Source organism: Filicampus tigris, chromosome 1, assembly GCF_054856515.1.
Source record: "Filicampus tigris isolate MCC_2025a chromosome 1, RoL_Ftig_1.0, whole genome shotgun sequence".
Classification (NCBI taxonomy): domain Eukaryota; kingdom Metazoa; phylum Chordata; class Actinopteri; order Syngnathiformes; family Syngnathidae; genus Filicampus; species Filicampus tigris.
Window position 1 is genome coordinate 31211409 of NC_141217.1, and position 21756 is coordinate 31233164.

At 43.2% G+C, this 21756-nt stretch overlaps 2 protein-coding genes across 3 annotated transcripts; both read left to right on the plus strand.

The window, feature by feature from the left end:
* Window positions 1-373: 373 nt before the first annotated feature.
* Window positions 374-10342, plus strand: dnajc5aa (DnaJ (Hsp40) homolog, subfamily C, member 5aa). Of its 2 annotated transcripts, none has more exons than XM_086032134.1 (5): window positions 374-645; window positions 4371-4499; window positions 5202-5415; window positions 5499-5670; window positions 8477-10342. In XM_086032134.1, the coding sequence occupies exons 2-5, from the start codon at window positions 4390-4392 to the stop codon at window positions 8581-8583; spliced, it is 603 nt and encodes a 200-aa protein (XP_085888260.1). In that variant the 5' UTR covers window positions 374-645; window positions 4371-4389; the 3' UTR covers window positions 8584-10342. The 2 variants fall into 2 exon arrangements, with proteins under 2 accessions (XP_085888260.1, XP_085888269.1); XM_086032143.1 differs by having other exon boundaries at window positions 393-645; window positions 8480-10342.
* Window positions 10343-11869: 1527 nt separating this feature from the next.
* On the plus strand, window positions 11870-21488 carry LOC147153561 (tumor protein D54-like). Its single transcript, XM_086032155.1, has 9 exons — window positions 11870-12122; window positions 13073-13185; window positions 13347-13495; window positions 13622-13669; window positions 13969-14070; window positions 20367-20393; window positions 20477-20512; window positions 20604-20652; window positions 21133-21488. The coding sequence occupies exons 1-9, from the start codon at window positions 12110-12112 to the stop codon at window positions 21139-21141; spliced, it is 546 nt and encodes a 181-aa protein (XP_085888281.1). The 5' UTR covers window positions 11870-12109; the 3' UTR covers window positions 21142-21488.
* The last annotated feature ends 268 nt before the right edge of the window (window positions 21489-21756 follow it).

A 21756-nucleotide genomic window follows, 5' to 3' on the forward strand; every position in this document is an offset into this window, starting at 1 on the left:
TCCTTTTATCCACTTTCTCCGATGTTCAAGGTCCACACAGTAATTATGGTGTAACCTGTTTTAAGTTCAACGTATTTTATTGTGAAAGGCCTAACAGGAAGTGCCTATGTGGCTATGTGTTAGCTTGTGAGAAATTATGAGAAGCAAATAAAGACGTTAGAGTTGCTCTAAAACGTGTCACTTGAATCCCTATGCCTAATACTACGACAGTAATATGGAATGATAATTTAGTTTCCATTGGGATATCCAACCGCACAACAACTTCTAGGCATTGTTTTCTGAGAGCTTTATATGCTAGTCAGTAGTCACCGGCAAAAGCAATACAATACGGTGGGTTTTCACCGACTAAGGCGCGTTGCATCGTGGGTATTACCAGAAATGCCCGGATATTCGGAATTGTCCATTAGTCACGTCTCTCTGCGCGCGCTTCCCGCCTCCCGCATCGGTCCGCGTGCGCGCGCACGTTACGTCGCTCAACGTACGGGGGCGGGGCCAACGTTCTCCTGCAGCTGTCCATGGTTGGGAGGTTGGAGCCACACACAATCACAGAGGCTCCGCGGAGAGATGCAGCTATAGTCACGAGACGCCGTCCGTCCTTCCTTCGTCGCCACCGCTCGTTCGTCTCGCACTTTGGTCTCGTGGAAGGTGAGTCTTTCTTCTTCCTGCCTCGACTGCTTTGCCTTCGCCTCCGCACGACGGCGCGCGCCCTTCGCCAAATGAGCGGCCGTGCTTCGCATCCTCAGCAGGCCTGGATGAGGCGAACTAACATGGATGCTGCTGCTGCTGCTGCTGATGATGATGATGATGATGATGACGATGACGATGATGCGCGGAGATTATTGCTCCTTGCAACGTTTTCCCCGGCCTCTAATCCTGCTCGTTGACAAATTATTCGCAATCTGTCGGGTTTTTGTTGTCGTCTTGACAAAGCTGCTTGAATGCGGCCTGTTCAATTTGTATCGGGATGACGGTTAATCTGTCGTTTGTTTTAAACGCCGTTATGTTTAAGTAACGCCGATCAGGAGGCCGTTGGATCAAGTGAAGCGTGTACCAATGCGAGTGGACGAGTTTGACACGAGCGTGAGAAATGCTCTGCAGGAGTGTGTCATAAATCCAACACTTGCCCCCTTTGACTCTGCAGAGCTTGGCCGAGCCAGCTGCTGCCCTGCAGTCAGCACCATTTCATCTCGCAAAGTTGGACGCCTTTTGTAGTGTATGCACTGTATATGCTCCCCTACAAAAAAAAAAAGCGGGGGGGGGGGGTGCAGTCTGTCAGTGCTCTGCTGGCACCAAATGGCCCACGGACCAGTGGGTGGAGACCACTGCTCAAAAGAACCTAAATTTTAATTTGGTTTGAATTGTTTGTCTAGTCCAGGGGTGTCCAAACTTTTTGCAAGGAGAGACAGATTTGGTGAGCTAAAAATGTGTACGGACCGACCATTCAGCTTCAAGTTTCTTTAGAATTTTTACCGTATTTGTTACTAGTCACCTTGTCGTAGTTTGCATGTTACGTCTGCTAGTGACACTTGATATTGAATTGCTTCTTTCCACTTGTCCTGGAAGCATCTTTTTCTTCACTAGAGTCTCTATTTTAGAAATGGACTGGAAAGATCCACACAAAATGCAATGCAGCAAGGTGTTCACTCTGACACCTAACGCGACTTTGAGAGTGGTGTTCTCTGAGAGGCAGAGCAGCTCAGAGTGTATTTCTAAAAGCACCCGGGAGGGCAGCCACAGGTCTGCTGCCATCTTGTGGTGAAATGTAAAACAGCTTTTTTTTTTTTAAATTTAAAAAATTTTTTTACATGTGTATTTTGTACTGCGGTCAACACTACTGACGGGCCACTCATTATAATTTATGCCAGAGGCTGCAGGCCGCATTTGGCCCCCAGGCCAGACTAGGGACCTTGTCTAGTCCCTTGTTTAGCTTGACATGAAGTTTTTGCTCAGCAGCCACTGTGGCTCATGGTTTCCCAGATTTGCTGGCCACTCAGTGTTTTCTCTTGTCAGAATTTTGTGATTGGGTAATGCCTTCTACGCAATCAACTTCCGCATCTGATAAAACAAGTCAAAGCACTTCCTTCCGGTTCAGGTGACTGGCAGAGGCCTAAGGCAGCAGACTGCAAAAAAATCAACTGTAGAAATATTAATCATTAATCATCTACAGTCTACATTGTGTTTTATTCACACATGATCTACACAAGACTTTGAGAGCTACCAAAGATGACCATGTCTGATATTTAGGGTTCATCATGTTAACATACCAAGTACATGTTAAAGATTTTTGCGATCATCTCAGCAGTCTTTTGCAACCTTTTACGAAACAACACCAAATTCGTTATGTTTGCATTCGCTGCTCAGTGAGATCCGGATCGGGACCAAAACCTAAGGCATTTTATTCATTATGTTTTTTTTTAAATAATCCGATGATTAATCAGTTACCGGAATTTTATTCTATCAAATCACAATCGGCATCGGCCTAAACAAATCCACATGGGTCGGGCAATACTTCAAAGGTAGAATTTAAAGTGTTGTCATTTGCACACAACATGCACTGAAAAAAATCCTTTGATTCCATTGGATTTTCTGAATTCTGATGTCTAAGGCCTTCATCAGTTGCACATGTGTTCAACTAACAAATATCATTTCAATATTTTTAAGGAAAAGAGTAGACAATTACATCAGTTGCCCGTATTTTAATCAAATGCAACTGAAAGTTAAGTAATTGTTTTTTTTCAGTGTAGCTATCGTTTATATTTAGGCAAAAACCTCCAGACTCTGTATTAAATTACCTAACGCAAAGAAATGCACATTTAACATAATATGTACTCGCATATCCACGCATAGGGCCCTATTTTGGTAGCCTGGTGCATGTGTGCTCTGCGTAAATATGGGCGTAACCTCATTTCCGTGCCAGCGCAAGTCTAGTCTAGCGTGTTTGTGAATTTGGTAGACTGCGCCTCACTGGGCCCCCCCCCCCAGCGCATCTCGCAATTTGGTTACAAAAAGTACACTAAATTTTAGACTAGCTAAAAGCTTTTATTGTGCATTCGTGCAGCGTAGATGGTGTAACGCGATTTTGGTGTATTTCATCGACAGATTCGGCGGACGAGGGTGGTGGATGTCACCGGCTTTCATTCATAGATATGATACAATCCCTCTGAATCATTGTGAAAATCAATTTATTGAACAGATTATAATCATTGTTATCTTAAAAATATTTTTATAGCACCCCGTCACTATTAGGGGCGGAGGGGGCGGGGGTAGTCACACACAGACGGGTGCTCGGCAGTCTCCGACTGGCCGCGTTACTTGCGCGGCCGACTACATCACCCTCAAGGATCAATGAATTAATTCTTGCACCTGCATTTGAGTTACTCGCCGTAAATTCTGGCCATGGACAACTCCTTTAGGAATGTGTTGTTGTGTTCTGAACCGTTTGTTCAATGAAGCGATTTAAATTGCACTGGTGGCTGTCTATCAATCCTTGACCACCTGCTGAGGGATTACAATTCATTCTAATTAGCGGTTGTGGAGGGATTACAAGTCATTCCAACTAGTGGTGGTAGACGATATTAAATAAGGTAGCTTTATGTTTGCTTTAACATTGATGTACAGTTGTGTAAGCCATGGTACAGTAGACACTTTTGGCAGTGTATCTTCTTTTTGAAGTGTAAAATGATTCCAAACTTTGGACATTGTTTGTTATGCGTTCTTTCCTCCTGACTGGCTCGCACTGATTGCTACATGAGTCTGCAATACAGCATTAGATATGTACAGTTGATAAAATCCACGATACAGTGAGGATGCAAAAACTGAAACGAGATATGACGAGAGACAACTGCACCAGTGGGAGTGTTACAAAAACTACACGCTGTAGACTGAAATTATGGTGATTTCGTCTCATTCTTTTTCACAAATGTACTGTACCTACTAGATTGGAAATCTTGTAGAACATAAAACTATGATTCTGTTTTATAAATGGCGACAGGTGGATACACAGGTTCATTGGACCTTCTGCCATCTAGTGAGAGAAAGCGTAATTGTTTTCCCTGTCACTATTTGTCACTGGCACAGATAGAGGAACAAAGATAGGCATTATTTGTTGTAAATGATACTTTTCAGATCAGTGGAGTGTAATTGGATAATTTCCCTTGGCACACCAGATGGTCTGTAATGGCCCAGTGGTTGGGAAGCATTGTTCTATTGTGCTCCGTGGCCAGTCCTGGCCAGGGTATACCCCGCCTCACGCCTCAAGTCTGCTCGGACAGGATCCAGCTCGCACGAGACCCGACTGAGGATACCAATGTGCTGGCTATACATACGGTACATATGGTTGCATTTGTGTGTGTGTGTGTGTGTGTGTCCAGCCTGTGGAGGTGAGGCATCATGGCTGAGCATCAGAGGCAGCGCTCTCTGTCCACCGCTGGGGAGTCACTCTACCATGTGCTGGGAGTGGAAAAGATTGCCACGAATGATGACATCAAGCGCTCCTACAGGTGAGACCAAAGCCCCACCCCAACACACACACATAAATACATGGGGAGAGGACCTTAAAAAATAATCCCATATTAAATCGCATTCACCTTATTGGGGGGGAATCGCAATTACATTATTTTTCAAAATCGTTAAACCCTAACTCGTATCTCAAGGTACTGCTATACTGTATGTGCCTTGGCTCAATAAATGTTGGGAAACACCAACCTATTGTGAGCCAGGGGCGGAGCCATCGGTGGGCCTGGGTGTGCACAGGCCCACCCAGATTGACAGACTGCCCAACCAGTGAGATTCATGAAAAAATAAATATACTTTTGAATTTTTAGTAAATTATTATGAAATTATTTTTGAATTTGTGTTTCGTTGTGTTTTTTTTATTTTATTGAATATTAAGAATGGCATAATTGTGGTTGTCTAAGGAAGTTCTGAACTTCATATTATTCAGTTTATCATTTTATTTGAATATATGTATATATCAATGAGAGAAATATTCAGGCCCGCCCTGATTTTTCCAGGCCCACCCATTAGCTACCGTCTGGCACCGCCCCTGGTGTGAACACACCCTAACGGTTTTGCGTTTGTCTGATTGTCCTGCCATGTGTTCAGAAATGTTGATTAAAAATGTCAAAAAGGGGTGGGCAGTAGAAACTGGATGGATGTCCTGTATGATGAGATCGTTGATTGGTTGTTTGTGTTCCACGCAGGAAACTGGCTTTGAAGTTTCACCCTGACAAGAATCCTGATAATCCCGAAGCAGCAGATAAATTCAAGGAGATAAACAACGCCCACGCCATTCTCAACGACCCCACGAAGCGCAACATTTACGACAAATACGGCTCGCTGGGACTGTATGTGGCCGAGCAGTTTGGAGAGGAGAACGTCAACACTTACTTTGTCCTCTCCAGCTGGTGGGCAAAGGTAAGTTTGGATGCAAAGGAAACGTTTGCTTTGTTGTTTTGTTTTTGGTGTGCGCCTGCCGTCAAACTGGAGCTCTTTTGCAGGCGCTGTTTGTCTTCTGCGGCCTGGCCACTGGCTGCTACTTCTGTTGCTGCCTGTGCTGCTGCTGCAACTGCTGCTGCGGAAGATGTAAACCTCGGCCTCGGGAGGGCCAGGAGCAGGATTTTTACGTGTCCCCGGAGGACCTGGAGGCTCAGCTGCAATCTGACGAGAGAGGTGAGAACCTCGTGCGCCTTTTGACTTTTTATCTGCTGTGTAGCGAAATCTGCCGTTTATAGCCATTGGTTTTTTTTTTTACAGATTTTTACAGTATACCACTAGAAGTACGAGAGCAGTCATTTTGACTGTTTTCAAACTTTGATGTGTGTTATTCCTCTGCGTATATAGATATAAGACGCTCCTGGCCTCTTTCATGACTGTCGTGCAATTTTATGGTATTAAACAATATTAAACAGGAAATTCCATATTTGAAAATTGAGTGCCAGGAATAATGAGGACAATCACACTGTGTGTAATTGAACACAAAACACGTCATGCTCAAATGTTCTAATCATATTTACTTTGTATTACAACTACTAAATGTAATTGTTATTTTCAAGTGTTTCAAGTAAAAAGCAAATCTAAAAAAAAAGTACCGTTGACTGTTTTTAAAATGACAATGTAAACATCCAGAGTAACAACTGGAAAAGAATAATGTTCAATCTCTTTCAACTTTTAACTGGATGTTTAACCATGATGTTAACGCGTTAAGACACGTTAAGAGTAAACGCAATCACTTTTGGTTGAGAGTCCTTCAAACTGTAGCGACAAAAATTGAACTCGTGCAATCAGACATTTGAAGGCCCACCCACTTTGCTTTTGCAATCACAAATCTTGAAAACAAACCAAACAAAATACTGTACAGTGAAACCTCGGAATTCCAATGACTCTCGACTAGGGTGACCATATGTCCCGATTTGCGCGGGACTGTCCCGCATTTGAATGATTTTTGATGCGTCCCGCAAATTGACTCGATGTCCCGCATGTCCGATCGGCAGGCACCAATTTTCAAACCTAAAATCTTGTTTTTTATTTAACGTGTGCTGAGAGCAGACGACACATAGTGGAGGCTATTATGGAGGCGGGTCTCGGGCTGCGTGTGTGTGTGTGAGACTGTGAGAGGCAGGGGTATGCACATGCAGGCAATAGTTGTTTTTAAAGATACGCCTACCAAAAACAAGCATTTTAGCGACGCGTTCAGACATTTGCGATGAATTAATGAAAATGGAGGACTCTAAGGAAAGTAAGAAGACTGCAAAGAAAATGAAATGCAGTTACAACAAGGTCTGGGAACTCATTGTCTGGGGGTGAAGCCAGATAAAGTCAGATAAAGCTTTCTGTGAACTTTGTGGCTGCCGTTGCTGTTGTGGAGAAAACTGAAAGACTGGAGTCGTGATGGACATAACCGAAAGTGTTTCATCAGTGCTTTCCTTGGTTCTGGAAGTGCATAGTGCTGCTATGGTGGACACGTTTGTTTACAACCGAATTGATTGTAGTTACAGTATTGTTATCTCCTGACTATTTTTGATATACTTGCTGTTAAATTTGAAAATAATTTGAATTGCAGTAGTTGTAGTAGCCTGTCTCTGTTTGGATTGTCTTTGTTACTGTAGTAAATTGTTACTGCACTTCATGCTCTACATGTTGACTTGAGATTTGACAAGGTTCTATTGTGTGAGTGTGACTATTGTTAAAGTGCATCCTGGGTGTGCACAGGCCCACCCAGATTGACAGACTGCCCACACAGTGAGATTCACGAACAAAATATATACTTTTATATTTTTTGTAAATTATTATGACATTATTTTTGAATTTGTGTTTTGTTGTGTTTTTTATTGTATTGAATATTTAAGAATGGCATAATTGTGGTTGTCTACGGAGGATCTGAACTTCATATTATTCAGTTTGTCATTTTATTTGAATATACGATGTTTCGCGATAGGAGGATTGTGCTCAGTGAGAGAAATATTCAAGCCCACCCTGATTTTTCCAGGCCCACCCATTAGCCACGTTCTGGCTCCGCCCCTGTCCTATTAATATTAATGTCTCAAGAGATTTACCTTTTTACTAGCAGTTTGTGTTGTATTTTTGTAACTGCAGATAATTTCAACTGCAATTCTGGGTTCTGTGTTTTTATTTGTAGATCTATAGATGTTATTTTGTTACAGTTTATTATATTATATGTTACTGAACAGTTGACAAGCTGTGCCGTAGGCATTTTTGGTGTCCCCTACTCCCTATCCCACATCTGGTGGGTTTGGATCTGGTCACTCTACTCTCGACTCGTACAAATCGGACTTTGACCCAAAAATCAAGAGTATAAAATGCCTCAGAGTTCGTCCAAATTCTCGGAGCCCAAACACCCGAGCAAAGCCTAACGAGCGTTAAACGTGTAGGCGAGTGGAGCCGAGCGATGCCGAATGCACACGGGAACCGTTCCCGTGGCTACCGAGCCAAGACGAGCCGCTGCCTATTTCGAGTCAGGCAGTTGTGACACTCTCATCACACTTACGAGTGCTTTTCAATACAATATTCTGAGCCATGGGCCCAAAGAAAGACAGCAGCGCTACTGGCAGCAAAAAAAAAAGGGAAAGTGATGCGAACCAAAGTGGATTCAAGGAAGAAGATAGTCGCTAAGTATGAAAATGGAGTGCGTGTTACGGATATTGCTAACCAGTATCATATGGCCAGTTAAAGTAAAGAGACCGAGAAGGAGAAAACAGCTCCCTGATTCACTCACAGCAACTTGACAGCAGAGGGCAGTGTTCACTTCTCAGACCAGCTCACTCAATAGTGCCAGAAAAAAAAGGTCACAATAAGTATTGTGTAGTAAAGTAAAGTAACCTACAAGTCCCAAATAACAGCTGAAGCTTCTTCAGTACAGCTGTACAGTAACCACGAAATCTCATGTATGGAATCAATTGCCAGAGATGTATATGAAGAACATTTTTACTATAATTTCCTCCTGTTCGTGTGTCTCCAGCAGAGGCGGGAGGCGAGCCCATCATGCTTCAGCCCACAGCAACAGAGACCACCCAGCTGACGTCGGACGGCCACTACTCCTACCACACCGACACCGGCTTCAACTAAGCAGCCGCACCCGTCCGTCCGTCCGTCCCTCCTCGCCTCGGCCCACCTGCGCCACCTCCGTGACGGGAAAGAATCCATCTTTCACAAGGAAGGCCCATGCAGAGGACAGGGACTAGTCAGCATGGTCCATCAAAGGAACTACTCATCCCTTACACCCCCATACAGCGTCTCCCTATTTATTTCCCTAGAGTATGACAAGAAATTATTATATTTTCATTTATTTTCTATTTCGTCCCCACGTCCCTCTAATCCTGCAATGTGCGTTATTGTGTAGCATGCAGCATATTTCCTCTTTGGCAACTTTTTGACTCTTGTGTGTGCAATATGTCCACAATGAGTACGACGTGCAGTGTGAGAGCGTTGAGGCTCTCGGCGGCATCGCGCTTCCAAACCGGTTGTCGAGCAGCGGGGAAAATGTGGCTGACGTTGTGAATTCACACTCATTTATTTGAACGTCGCTTCACAGTGTAAGGGGATGTTTTGTCATTTTGTCATCTATGCCTGAGAGGAATGTTGTCATATCAGCAGACATGTCTTTTTTTTTTTTTTTTTTTACGGAAAGATTGAAGGGCCATGTGTTATGAAGAACATTACATTCATCATGTTGTGTGGGAATTCCAATGATGGCAAAAGCTTCTTTTTTTGCTTCGTTCATGTTGTTTTAAAGTCCATGTATTTGGAAGTGTGATATCTGTGATCATTGCTGACTTATTTTTAGGGCTGCAACTATCAATTATCTTTACAATCGATGAATCGGATAAAAAACATATTTCCATCTTCTTATTTTAAAAACACGGACATCTCAAATTTACAGTGCAGAATAAAATCAGCGAAAATATTGAGGACTGTTTTCCAAAGTAAAAGCAAATGTTTGCAAGTATTTTCTATTTTGATAATCGGTTTTCTTTTATGGTGGGCGACAGAAATTGGAGAATATTTGCCATTGAGAGACTGAAATTCCAAGGGTTTGGAATCTTAAGTTAAACAATCTCTAGATGATTAATCGATTCTCAAAATAGTTGATTAATTTGATAATCGATTAGTTGTCAATTAATCGATTAATTGTTGCACTTCTACCACAGCTGGCATGAAACATGACCAGTCAAGCAGAATATGACTGGCACACGACATCATTTGGATTTGCATGTATGACCACACATTTGCAAATCCCCCACGGTACTGTATACTTTTTTCCATTTGCCACTCGGCTCGTCATGTGTTTCGATGGTTTACAAGCGCTGGCTGCGTGCGACTGTCCACCCTCTGCTATTAACAGTATGTATGTTTCGTATGATGTTTCCTGTAAGTAACCCCTTGATGAAACATACTGTAGATGTGCCCGTCCCCTGGCTTTTTCATTGAGATTCTGAGGATGCTACTGTACATGTTGTAACTTGAATGCACTCAAAGAAATGTAAAAAAAAAATATGAATCCGTGATCGGGAGATGACTCCGGCAAAAGAAGACTGTGAGTGCAACTGTAGTGAATTGGTTTTATGATAAATCCACGGAGGTTAATGTATGTTATACTTTGTGGTGGGAAATCATTTTAACTGGTGCAGTGTTGTATTGTAACCATTCAATTGTGCGAGGAGACTTTGAATGGGCTTCAGGTTGGTTGTACATACAGGCGGCCTCGAAACAGTTAAGTACAGTACAAGAAACCTTTATGTTGTAGCATGGTTATCGTGTGTCTGGAGGAAAACATGTGGATCATTGATCTCAATTTGTTGTTGGTGAATAAATGTTCCTAAACATAGATGGAATTCATTCTTTCCTGGTTTTGTGCATGCTACGACACATGCATTTAACTCATAACTCCTGGTGTGCTGACCTTAGCCACCAGTACAATATAATACAGTACTACAGACACAAACAAAGAAGAGTTACCACAAGGTAAATATTAATCCTTTTTTAAACAGGGTAAAGAATATATGCCTGTAAGTATTCAATATTGTCTGTTGAATATGTCGCTGCTGTTTGTGTTCAAATATCCATTTTAGAGGGGTCTAACGCCACAACTAGTGATGCTATCCGTTAGCCTGTAAATGGCATTTTCCATTATGTGTTAGCATGAAGTTAGCAGGTGCGTTCTTGAGGCAAATTTGTTTCGATTGAAATACACAACGCGTAATCCTTTGTTTTACACTATATTTGTGGACGTTATATATTTTTGTATGGGCAATAAACAGCGCGAATCTTCTTTTTATGCAGTATTGGACACTAACTGCCAAACTGCTGCTAAATGAGTCGAGCTGATTTTGCTGCCACCATACAGCATTTGCGAGCACCTGCCACCGCTGCATAGGAGTATTGCATTATTATGAATATAAACATAAAATTATGACACGCATTAGAAAATACATTTTAAAATAGTTTTGGATTTTTTAAATAAAACCAACTGTAAAAGCATGTTTGAGCAGATTTATGATTAAATAAATTTCATCTTCAAAATTCACAATTCAAGTCAGCTCCCTCTGATTCAAAAGCCTTTTTTCCTGATATTCATTACATCGCTCTGTGGGCTTGTGAAGGAGATTTATAGGAGTCTCACTTTGCCAGCAGATGGAGACAAGACCCAACCATGCATACATCCATCATCTGAACGGCTTATCCTCACTTGGGTCGCGGGCGTGTGGAGCCCATCCCAGCTGTCATCGGGCAGTAGGCGGGGTGGACACAAGACCCTTGTTTTCTATTACTGGATGACATCATGAGGAATACATTTTTTTTTTTGCTAAAAGAGGACAAAATCATGCATTGTTTCCCTTTTACCTTAGGAGCTGCTTTGCACTTCAGTTGCAATTCTGTAACACACTTGCTCCTTTTTGCAGTACACTTGCTGCTGCTCTTTACACACTATTTCATACATAAGACACTTACTGAACTCTCAGGGCACCATTGTATATATATATATATATATATATATATATATATATATAGAGAGAGAGAGAGAGAGAGAGAGAGAGAGAGAGAGAGAGAGAGAGAGAGAGAGAGAGAGATAGAGAGAGAGAGATAGAGAAAGAGAGAGAGAGAGAGAGAGAGATAGACACAGTCTGCGTGTGGGTTTCCATTGTATTCCAAATTCCCTTACTATTTACCACCATATATTGAGATGCACATTAAGCATTATAAACCCTCTCATGGAACTTGCATATTGATAAATGAATACCTCTCTCTTTTTACACGTTATGTGTTTTTTTCTTACTTTTTATTATGCTGACTCATCTATGTGACTTCGGTGTTTGCGTGTGCGTGCGCATGTGCGTGTGTTGTTTTTGTGTGTATGTGTGCAATGTATATCCATGACTACCCTCAGTGATCGTCTGAGTGTATGTGTGTGTGTGTGTGTGTGTGTGTCTGTGGGCAATGTATTTCCATTAATACCCACAGTGATCCCGTGTGTGTGTGTGTGTGTGTGTGTGTGTGTGTGTGTGTGCGTGTGTGTTTGCATCTGCGTCTCCCGCTGCTGTCCCAGTTGAGCTGATTGGATGTAAACAGTCACAACAAAGCCTTGTCCGAAGCCATGAACCGACCGGGTAAGAAAGACCGCCTCATTCGTTTGTGTTTTTTATCTGTTTTTGACACATCTTAAATTCAAGTACCGGTAACTTATCAAAATCACTGTGTGTTACTATTTTTTGTCATTTCCTTTGTCGATAGATAGTCTTTGCTTTCTTCTTCTGTGTCGGGTCACATATGCGCAAGTCTCGTTTTGTGTAGCATGTGGATAAGGCACGTGCACATGCCAAGCAGCTAGCAACAAAAACAGCAATTTGGAGAGGAGAGATATTCACATTTTCAAAATGGAAATACAGTCACTATTTTTTAATTTGTGTCAGCTAAAGATGAAAAAATTATGCTTGGTTTTACACTCTGCATTGGTGACTAAGTTTTATCTAGCTTTAAAAACAGTCAAATTTGAAGAAACATTTGAAGTCGAAGCATGGTACATTCAAACTTACGGAGAAAGCACCGATAGGTTGAGGTTGAGCCGAGGAAAATGCAGGTCTCTCACCACCCAAAACAAAAGCAGAACTTAGGCGGGGGAAAAGAATGTAAATGAGTTAATTTGAGAAGTTGGTCAGGTCGTCTATTGTAGCAGAATTGGCAGCTGTTGAATGTGACTAATAAAATAACTTGCAATACAACTTTGTCAATCATCAGAAGGTAACTGTTTTAACTGCTCCTCATTAATGAAAACCAGCTGCGGTAAAGAACAACCTCCTCAAAGGAAGACATCTCCTTCAGAACCCAGGCTCTGTAGGGCGAATGTCTGTCTCAGCCGGTTGGCTTGAGACAAAGTGACAGAGTAGACGGACAGAGAGTAGATAGAAAGGGAAAACAGGATTGAGGGGTTAAGCGACCGGGGCAGAGACACGGGCGAACAATAGGCCCAACAACGTCTGTATCACGACCAATGTCAATGATGAAATGTCACTCGCCAGGCACACAAAGTCGCTTTGAATCAACCCTCATTTTGCTAAAGGTTTTGACGGGACTTCATCCCCGAGATTCTCCTCCAGCATGCCGGGAAACGGATGCCCCCCTGCACACCTAAGCGATGAAGACACGGACAATCTGAGGTTCGAACTTGCCAAGGTGAGACTTCACTTTTTGCTTCATCCAAAACTCAACGTACCCCTGGTCTGGTTATTGACTCCCTTCACAAACCCATCAATAATAGAACTGCGAAAAACTGCAGTGTCACCAAACTAGCAGCGCCCCTCACTGAACCCATCTTGCTGCCATTTTGCGACCAGATGGAGGAAGAAATTCAGACTCTCAGGCAGGTGCTGCTGACCAAAGAGAAGTCCGCTGCAGAAATCAGGAGGCATCTGGGTATGGGCCCTCTTAGTAGCCTCAAGGAGAACCTGTCCAAAGGCTGGCAAGAAGTGCAGACCTCCTCGCCGTGAGTGCACTCAACGTGTGTTCGAACCATTAGATCATCCTTTGCGTGCTACTCATACCTGCTCGTGATAATATAAATACCCTCTCATCAGTGTTAGGACGTGTCAACAAGTTAGTCTCTTTCCAGATATCTCACAGCCTCTGCAGTCCTGGATGACATCAACAACTCCAACGTGTGAGTGTTTGCTTGAAGGAAAACATTCGTCGTACGTGCGACTCCCTGTTGTTTTTGTCAGGCGCTCACACGTTAATGTTGCTTCTATGGAACAAGCGGTGGGATTTTGAGAGTCCAATAGGATTGGTGCTCTGTTAATAGCCTTAGCGCCTGAATTAGTACAAGCAGCAGTGGTATTAGCGGGAGATCCGGCATGAAGCGTATGCGCAGGCCTTCTGTTACATTTGTGTGTGTGTGTGTGTGTGTAAAGCGGGAACTTTCTTCCACTTCTTACTCCTGCCACTTCCTTTTGCCTGTAGATGCGTGAGGACAAAGGAAGGTCTCGTTCATGCAGGTCATGTGACCTCCTCTGCACTGTCCAACGTGGGTGTGGTCATCACCAGGAGGCTGTCGGAGATGAGGTACTGGACCTTTTCATAAAGTTTGTAAACAACAGGCGCCAGGACACGTGCGGGTGGGAGAAAGCAATGGACTATTGCTGACGTGAACCGAAACAATCAGAAAAACTTGCTGTGGTTAGGGTTGCACCACCAAAAAGGTTTTTTTTTTTTTTTTATTTCCTTACAAAAAAAACCATCTAAACGAATGCAGCAGAACCTGTGGGTGAGGAGGATAAATCGATAATAAGTCAATGTACAGAGAAGACTATTAGTGATGCTCCGATCGTGATTGGCTGGTTTCCATGGAAACGTACATGATGTGTATTTGATCCCTGCATGGGCAACTGGAAATGATACATTTATTTAAAGCGGAAGTCAACCCAAATATATTTTTTTAAGAATATGTTCTATGCATGCCCACTAGTTGAAACACACCATTCTGCTAAAGATTTGTGGAATATGAGGTAAGCAACAAAAAACAGTTTTTAGCCATCCCTGGGGGCGGCCATTTTGTCATTTCTGTCGACTGAAAATGACATCACTACTCAGGGCTCAGGTAACGACCAATCACGGCTCAGCTTCAGAAAACAGGTCAGCCTTGATTGGTCGTTACCTGAGCCCTGAGTAGTTGTGATGCCATTTTCAGTCGACAGAAGAGCCAAAATAGCCGTCCCCAGAAATGGCTAAAAATGAGTGGATTAGCTATTATTCCACAAACGCAATATTTATCAGAATGCCTTTTTTCAACTAGTGTGCTTGCATAGAACATATTCTTGAAAAAAATACAGCATGTTTGGGGTGACTTCCCCTTTAACTCATATTTCAAATTAATCATATTGCCTTGTTTCAACTAGTGGGCCTACATAGAACATATTCTTGAAAAAGATATGTTTGGGTTGACTTCCCTTTAAGCAAAAGTGCACATGCATCTAAAGCACAACAGTCAAAGTAACGTTAAATAACGACGAAAAATCGTTTCCACAAACAAATACATGAAGATAGCAAATTACAAGCAAAAGGAGCTGCATGAAGCCCCAGTGGAAAAGAGGAAATGGTAAAGGAATTACCTATACTCAGAAGAAATTGGATAACAAAAAAAAAAAAAAGTCGCAAGTTCTTAATTCCCAAAACAAACCTTAAGTACGTCTGGAAAAGATGAGATGGGAAGCCAACAGGTGATAATCACGGTCTAATAACAGACATGGCGACAAGCAAAGCATCTTGAAAGGCAACACTCCAGCAACTTCCTTCCTTTTCATGTACTGTAAATACCAAATGGGGCAGCTAGGAAGCTCCGCCCATCAATGAACCGAGCAAGATTGTGATCACAGGGAAAACGACGTTACCAATTATCACATGTGCAGAAACACAAATTTTGACAGTGTGTATAAAACGTTTGGTTGAGTTATTTTGGGGGCAGTTTAGCAAAAAATAATGGTCAGCTTGCTAGCAAGACGACGCAATCCATTTCACCATCAAAAGAGCACATCGCTAATTCAAGTTATCTAGCATTTTTTCTTAATTGCTCTTCACTGGTCAAAAGACATGTGGGGCTTTGTTGACAAGTTGTGCAATTACAATTTTTAAGATAAGATAAGATAAGAATGCCTTTATTGATCCCACAGTGGGGAAATTTTCGTTGTTACAGTAGCAAAGATATAGGTCACACAGGGGCGGCGGCATAATGTGGCCATTAATGTATAACATTGACGGCAAACATTTAGAATCAAACCTATGTAGATATACGCAGTAACATGTGTATATACACATGTGTATACACACCAACCTACATCTACATAAAAAATATGAGGAACACTCATTTCGGCCTGTACATAGTACAGAGGAAAAAATACTCTAAGTGACAGTGCTGCAGTGCTGTAGTGAAATGTAAGGAACAGCATTGGATAAAAATAAAACTAGACTAACAGTAGTGGGGAATGTTGAGTATTGCACGGTATTACAGTAGTGGGGAATATTGGGTATTGCACGATACGAGCTCAGGTGCAGGACTGCACAATTGCACTAATGACCGCCAGTTTGTAGAGACTACACAATGTTCTTGTTAAAGAGTCTGACAGCAGCAGGCAAGAAGGAACGGCGGAATCTCTCCTTTGCACAGCGAGGGTGTAACAGTCTGTCACTGAAGGTGCTATGGAGTGCTGTTAGGGTGCCCTGGAGGGGGTGGTCCGGGTTGCCCAGCATTGATGACAGCTTGGCCAACATCCTCCTGTCCCCCACCGAGTCCACAGAGTCCAGGGAGCAGCCCAGGACAGAGCCGGCCCTCTTGACCAGTTTGTCCAGCCGCTTCTTGTCCCGGGCCGAGACGCCGCCTGCCCAGGTGACCGCTCCCTGGAAGATGACCGATGCAACCACCGAGTCATAAAAGTTCCTGAGGAGTGTCCCCTGAACCCCAAAAGACCTCAGTCTCCTGAGTAGGAAGAGTCTGCTCTGACTCTTCCTATAGAGGGCGTCTGTGTTGTCGCACCAGTCCAGTTTATTGTTCAGATGAACACCCAGGTACTTGTAAGTTGAGACTCTCTCAACATCTGTTCCCCGGATATTCACTGGTGCAGGTGAAGAGTGCTGGCGCCTACCGAAGTCCACCACCATTTCTTTGGATTTCCCCGCATTGATCAGGAGGCGGTTCTGCTGGCACCAATCCACAAAACCCTGAGTAAGTTCTCTGTACTCCCGATCATCTCCGCCTGTGATGAGGCCAACAATCGCAGAGTCGTCAGAGAACTTCTGCAGGTGACAGGTAGGGGTGTTGTAGTTGAAGTCCGAGGTGTAGAGGGTGAACAGGAAGGGAGCCAAGACAGTTCCCTGTGGGGCCCCCGTGCTGCAGAGGAGCACGTCAGACACACAGTCCTGTGTTCTCACATACTGTGGCCGGTTTGTGAGGTAGTCCTGGATCCATGTGGTGAGGTGGTGCGCCACCCCCGCCCGCTCCAGCTTGTCTCCCAGTAGGGTGGGCTGGATGGTGTTGAAAGCACTGGAGAAATCAAAGAACATGATCCTCACAGTGCTCCCCGCCTTCTCCAGGTGGGAGAGTGAAGTGTGGAGGAGGTAGATGATGGCATCATCCACACTGATGCCAGGCTGGTATGCGAACTGGAGTGGGTCCATTGAGGAGCTCACCAGGGGGCGCAGGTGGACAAGGACCAGTCTCTCCAGGGTCTTCATCAGGTGAGACGTCAGCGCCACTGGTCTGAAGCTGTTGAGCTCCTTCGGGTGGGGGGTCTTTGGCACCGGAACCAGGCAGGATGTTTTCCATAGCTGGGGGACCCTGCCCAGCTTCAGGCTCAGGTTGAACATGTGCTGGACAATTCCACACAGCTGGTCTGCGCAGGATTTGAGGAGCTGGGGGCTGATGCCATCTGGACCCGCTGCCTTCCTCGCCTTCATCTTCTTCAGCTGGTTCCTCACCTGAGATGTTGTGAAGGCCAAGGCTGGACAGGAAGGAGTGGTGGCTATCTGGTGTAGCTGGGAGCTGGAGTCTGTGGAGAAAAGAGGGGAGGGGGTGACACGCCCAGCAGGAGGAGTAGGTGGAGACTGCAACAGGAGAGACTGAGTGGAGGCAGGCATCTGATCGAACCTATTGAAAAAGAGATTCAGCTCATTTGCCCACTGCAGGTCCCCCTCAGTCCGGGTCTTGGGTTGTCCGTGGCCTGAGATGGTCTTCAGGCCCCTCCAGACTCCCCTGGCGTTATTCTGCAGCAGCTGCTCCTCCATCCTCTTCCTGTAGGACCTTTTCCCCTCTCTGATCCTCCTCCTCAGCTGGCGCTGCACAGTCCTCCGCTCCTCTATGTTGCCTGACGCAAAGGCCCTCCTCTTCTCCTTCAGGAGAGCTTTTATGTCTGGTGTGATCCAGGGTTTGTTGTTGGAGAAACACCTTACTGTCCTGGTGGGTATGGTGTTCTCCATGCAGAAATTTATATAGTCTGTAACAGTGTCCGTTAGACTACTAATGTCTTCCCCATGAGCATCGCTGAATACTTCCCACACAGTTGTGCTGAAGCAGTCCTTTAAGGCCTCCTCGGCCTCTCCAGACCATCTCTGAACCGTGCGGGTCACAGCTGGCTGCCTGCGGACCAGAGGTTTGTACACAGACTGGAGAGCCACCAGGTTGTGATCAGCTTTGCCCAGCGGGGGGAGGGGCAGTGATGTGTATGCCTCCTTGGTGTTGGCATAGAAAAGGTCCAGTGTTTTATTGTCTCTGGTGTGGCAGGTGACATACTGTGTGAATGAAGGCAGAGAGGAGGAAGGGGAGGCATGATTGAAGTCACCAGAGATGAGTACCAGGGCATTTGGGTGCTGTGTTTGTAGCCTGCTCACTGCTGCAGTCAAGACATCACAGGCTGTGTCGCAGCTGGCAGCTGCCACCTTATATACGTGTGACGTCATAGAGAAATAGATCCGTTCAAAAGTGTTTAAAAATAAAAGAACAGAACATCGTTAGCTGTTGCGTTGAGTAAGGAGGTCAGTGAGTACAAGCTGACTTCTGGATGCTACATGGCACAATTAGCAAAGTCATCGGAGCAGACGGACAGACCAGTAGGGGGCCAACAATCATGGCACAATGACCACTGAGGTTTTATTTGAGGTTCACTGACTTAAGGAAGCGCAAACCAGATCACATTTTTAGTGGTGGGATTTGATTAAAACACTATCCAAATAAATAGAGGATTTGGAATAGTATGTCATGTGTTTTGAAACTTACAGTTTGTTCCTTCTCCGTGTGACATTATTTGTTAGCTGCACACAGCAATGCAATACCAAGCGGGGGCAGTGTTGGTCCATCTGTCGCCAGGTTGGGCTGGTCTGAGACTTGAGTTCCACCTCAAATATTTATTGGATTGTTGACAAATGACCCTCTTGCTGTCCTAAACTACCAGGAGCAGGAATACAATTCTAATGTCGAGCTGACAGATATGTCTGTGAAAGAAGAACAGGTGACAGTTGTTCAAATGTAAATACTATAAGTAAAAAAAAAAATAGACCTCAGCTATTGTTCACATTATAATCCTTCAATTTAAGAAACGTAATAACCCAGAGTTAGGTGTAGGTTACATATGTGCAATTATTATTATTATTGTTATTAAGTCCTAAGTAAGCGTCAAGGCTTAACCTTCAAATTTCAAGCAAGTCCCAAAATACTATGGCAAAAACTTAGCAAGTCAAGTGGAGTCCCCATTAAATTTCAGGCAAGTCCAGTCAAGCCATGATTTGGGTGACGCAAGTCGTACGTTGTTGCTCTGTCACGGCATACACTATATTGCCAAAATTATGCACTCACCTGTCTTGACTCTCATATGAATTTAAGTAACATCCCATTCTTAATCCATAGAGTTTCACACACTTGTAAATTAACAGCTTCAACTCTTCTGAGAAGGCTGTCCACAAGGTTTTGGAGAGTGTTTATCCAGTAAAAATGTTTGACCATTCTTACAGAAGCGCAGTTGTGAGATGCCACAATGATATTGGGCGAGACAGCCAGGCTCCGCTTGAATTCATGCCAAAGGTGGCCAACACCAAACCCACTCATCCATGACTTGATGGACCTTGCTTTGTGCACTGGCACACAGTCATGTCGGAACATCCTGCAATTGTCCACAATATTAGTTAGTCCCTTGCAAGACATTAAAAACATTCACTCCTCCTGCATTTCTTTGAATTGAATACTACTATTACATTATGTGGCAAGTAGCAAACCCTGGAGTTGTTTTTTGAGAATGGTTTTACCATTTTCGATTGTCTGCAAGTCCGTTCAGGTATCTGAATGTAACCATGAGTGAGTCGGTGGGCGGGTCTTGTGCAACCGAAAACGAAAGGTAGCGTGAGTGAGCAAGTGAGTGAGCTCGGCCGGGTTTGGAGGCGCGCACGGAGAGTTGAAGACTGAAAAAATACCAAGAATGACATAATCGAATAGTCAAAGTCACCTCGACTATCGCCTTAGCATCCCCTGCATCACAGCATGCCGGTGCGCAGCCAGGTTTCCACGCACTACAAACAAACAACAACACTATTTTTCAAAAACATAAATGGCCCACTATCTTGAAAATGGAGATTTTCAAAAATAAATGGGACAAGTCATGTCATGTAGCTCAAGTCTAAGTCAAGTCTCATGAATATCAAGTCAAATCAAGTCGAGTCTTTTATAATTAGTTAATATTAATTGGTTTTATCCAATAAGTGCCAAGTCCTAAAATTGGTGACTTAAGTCCGACTTTGACTTAAGTCAAGTAAAACAAAATGACGCCATAGCTTATTACTCATTCATGTCTCGCTTTTTTGTGTTCACGCTGCAAACACATCAGAGCTCTGCCCCTTCCAAGCCCACCACGGTAAGTTTTACCATCAATATTATTTATATATGTGTAAAGATAATTGTTTGTTGTCTAATTACATCTCTCCGTTATCATGAAAGCACGCTGAGCCACACCATGAGTGTGCCATCTATGAGGTAACTATGTGTCAATGCAATTTTTCAAACAGCTTCCTGCTGTGGTCAGAAATTCAAGCAAATTCGAACAGAATATCCTTTTTTTTTCTAGACACTCCTCCACCTTCAAGTCTTTTGAGGAAATGGTTGGCAGTGTGAAGGTGAGTGGATTAACGCAGTGATTTGAAACGTTTGCATGAGTACCACTAGTGGTACACGGGTGCTCACTGATGGTAGGTAGGAACCAACAGTGGAAGTTTTCAAGTACAGCGCTCGGACATTCTTAGGTACAGTTCAGTTGTATTTAACTTTTAATTACAGTACAATACAATTGCACTTAATCTTTAAGAACTGTTTGTTTTTAAACACATTTATTACACTTTAAACTTGAGTGCAATATATTTTAATTAAATCATGAAGTACAGTTTTTTATATGTCCCTGTACTTTTTAGAAAGAAAATCTTTGCATCGTTTTTGATAAACAATCAGGGCTACTATGTTACTGTACCTTAATGTAGGTCATTTGGTGTTACTTAAGACAGCTACGTATTTTTAGAGGTGCTACTCCATGTAAAAAGTTTGAGAACCACTGGCACACACTTGTATGATGACTGACCACATGTTTCATGCATGATTTACAGAAGAGATGACTGGACAGTCTTGACAAATAATGGAGAAACATCTGGCTTCCAAAGAAGAACGCTGTGCTTCAGCACATCAGAATGTTTTCAAGTTATTTTATTTGTCTGTGAAATGTACTACTTTGTATATCAGCAACAGTTCCAACTTGTGCAAACAGTTACTGCATGAAGCTTCAATTCAGTCTGATATAATGTACTCATTTTAACATTTCAATACAGAGAATTTACATTGACAGCCCAATGACATTGTTTACAGCATACACAAAAATAGAATATAAGTGTTTTTGTACTTAAAGATTGTTCAATTAAAGTCAAATGTGTTATAAATAGTCAATAAAATGAAATTAATTAATGTGTATGTGTGTAAGTATGATTCATTCTTGGCCTAATTTGTTCATTCATAAATACAGTGTATGTATGCGGAGATGGCAAATTAATGAAGTAAAAATATTTCTTTACCTTACTTGAGTACTTTATACATTTTCAAAACAGGGTCGTTACTTTTGTTTTACATGATGCATGACCATGAAAAAATAAATTTGACCAATGTTCGTGGCTCCTCCAAACTTATGAAGGGTTAAACCCGGTCCCAGACTTCCCAGCTCCTAGCTCAGAGGTCGGCAA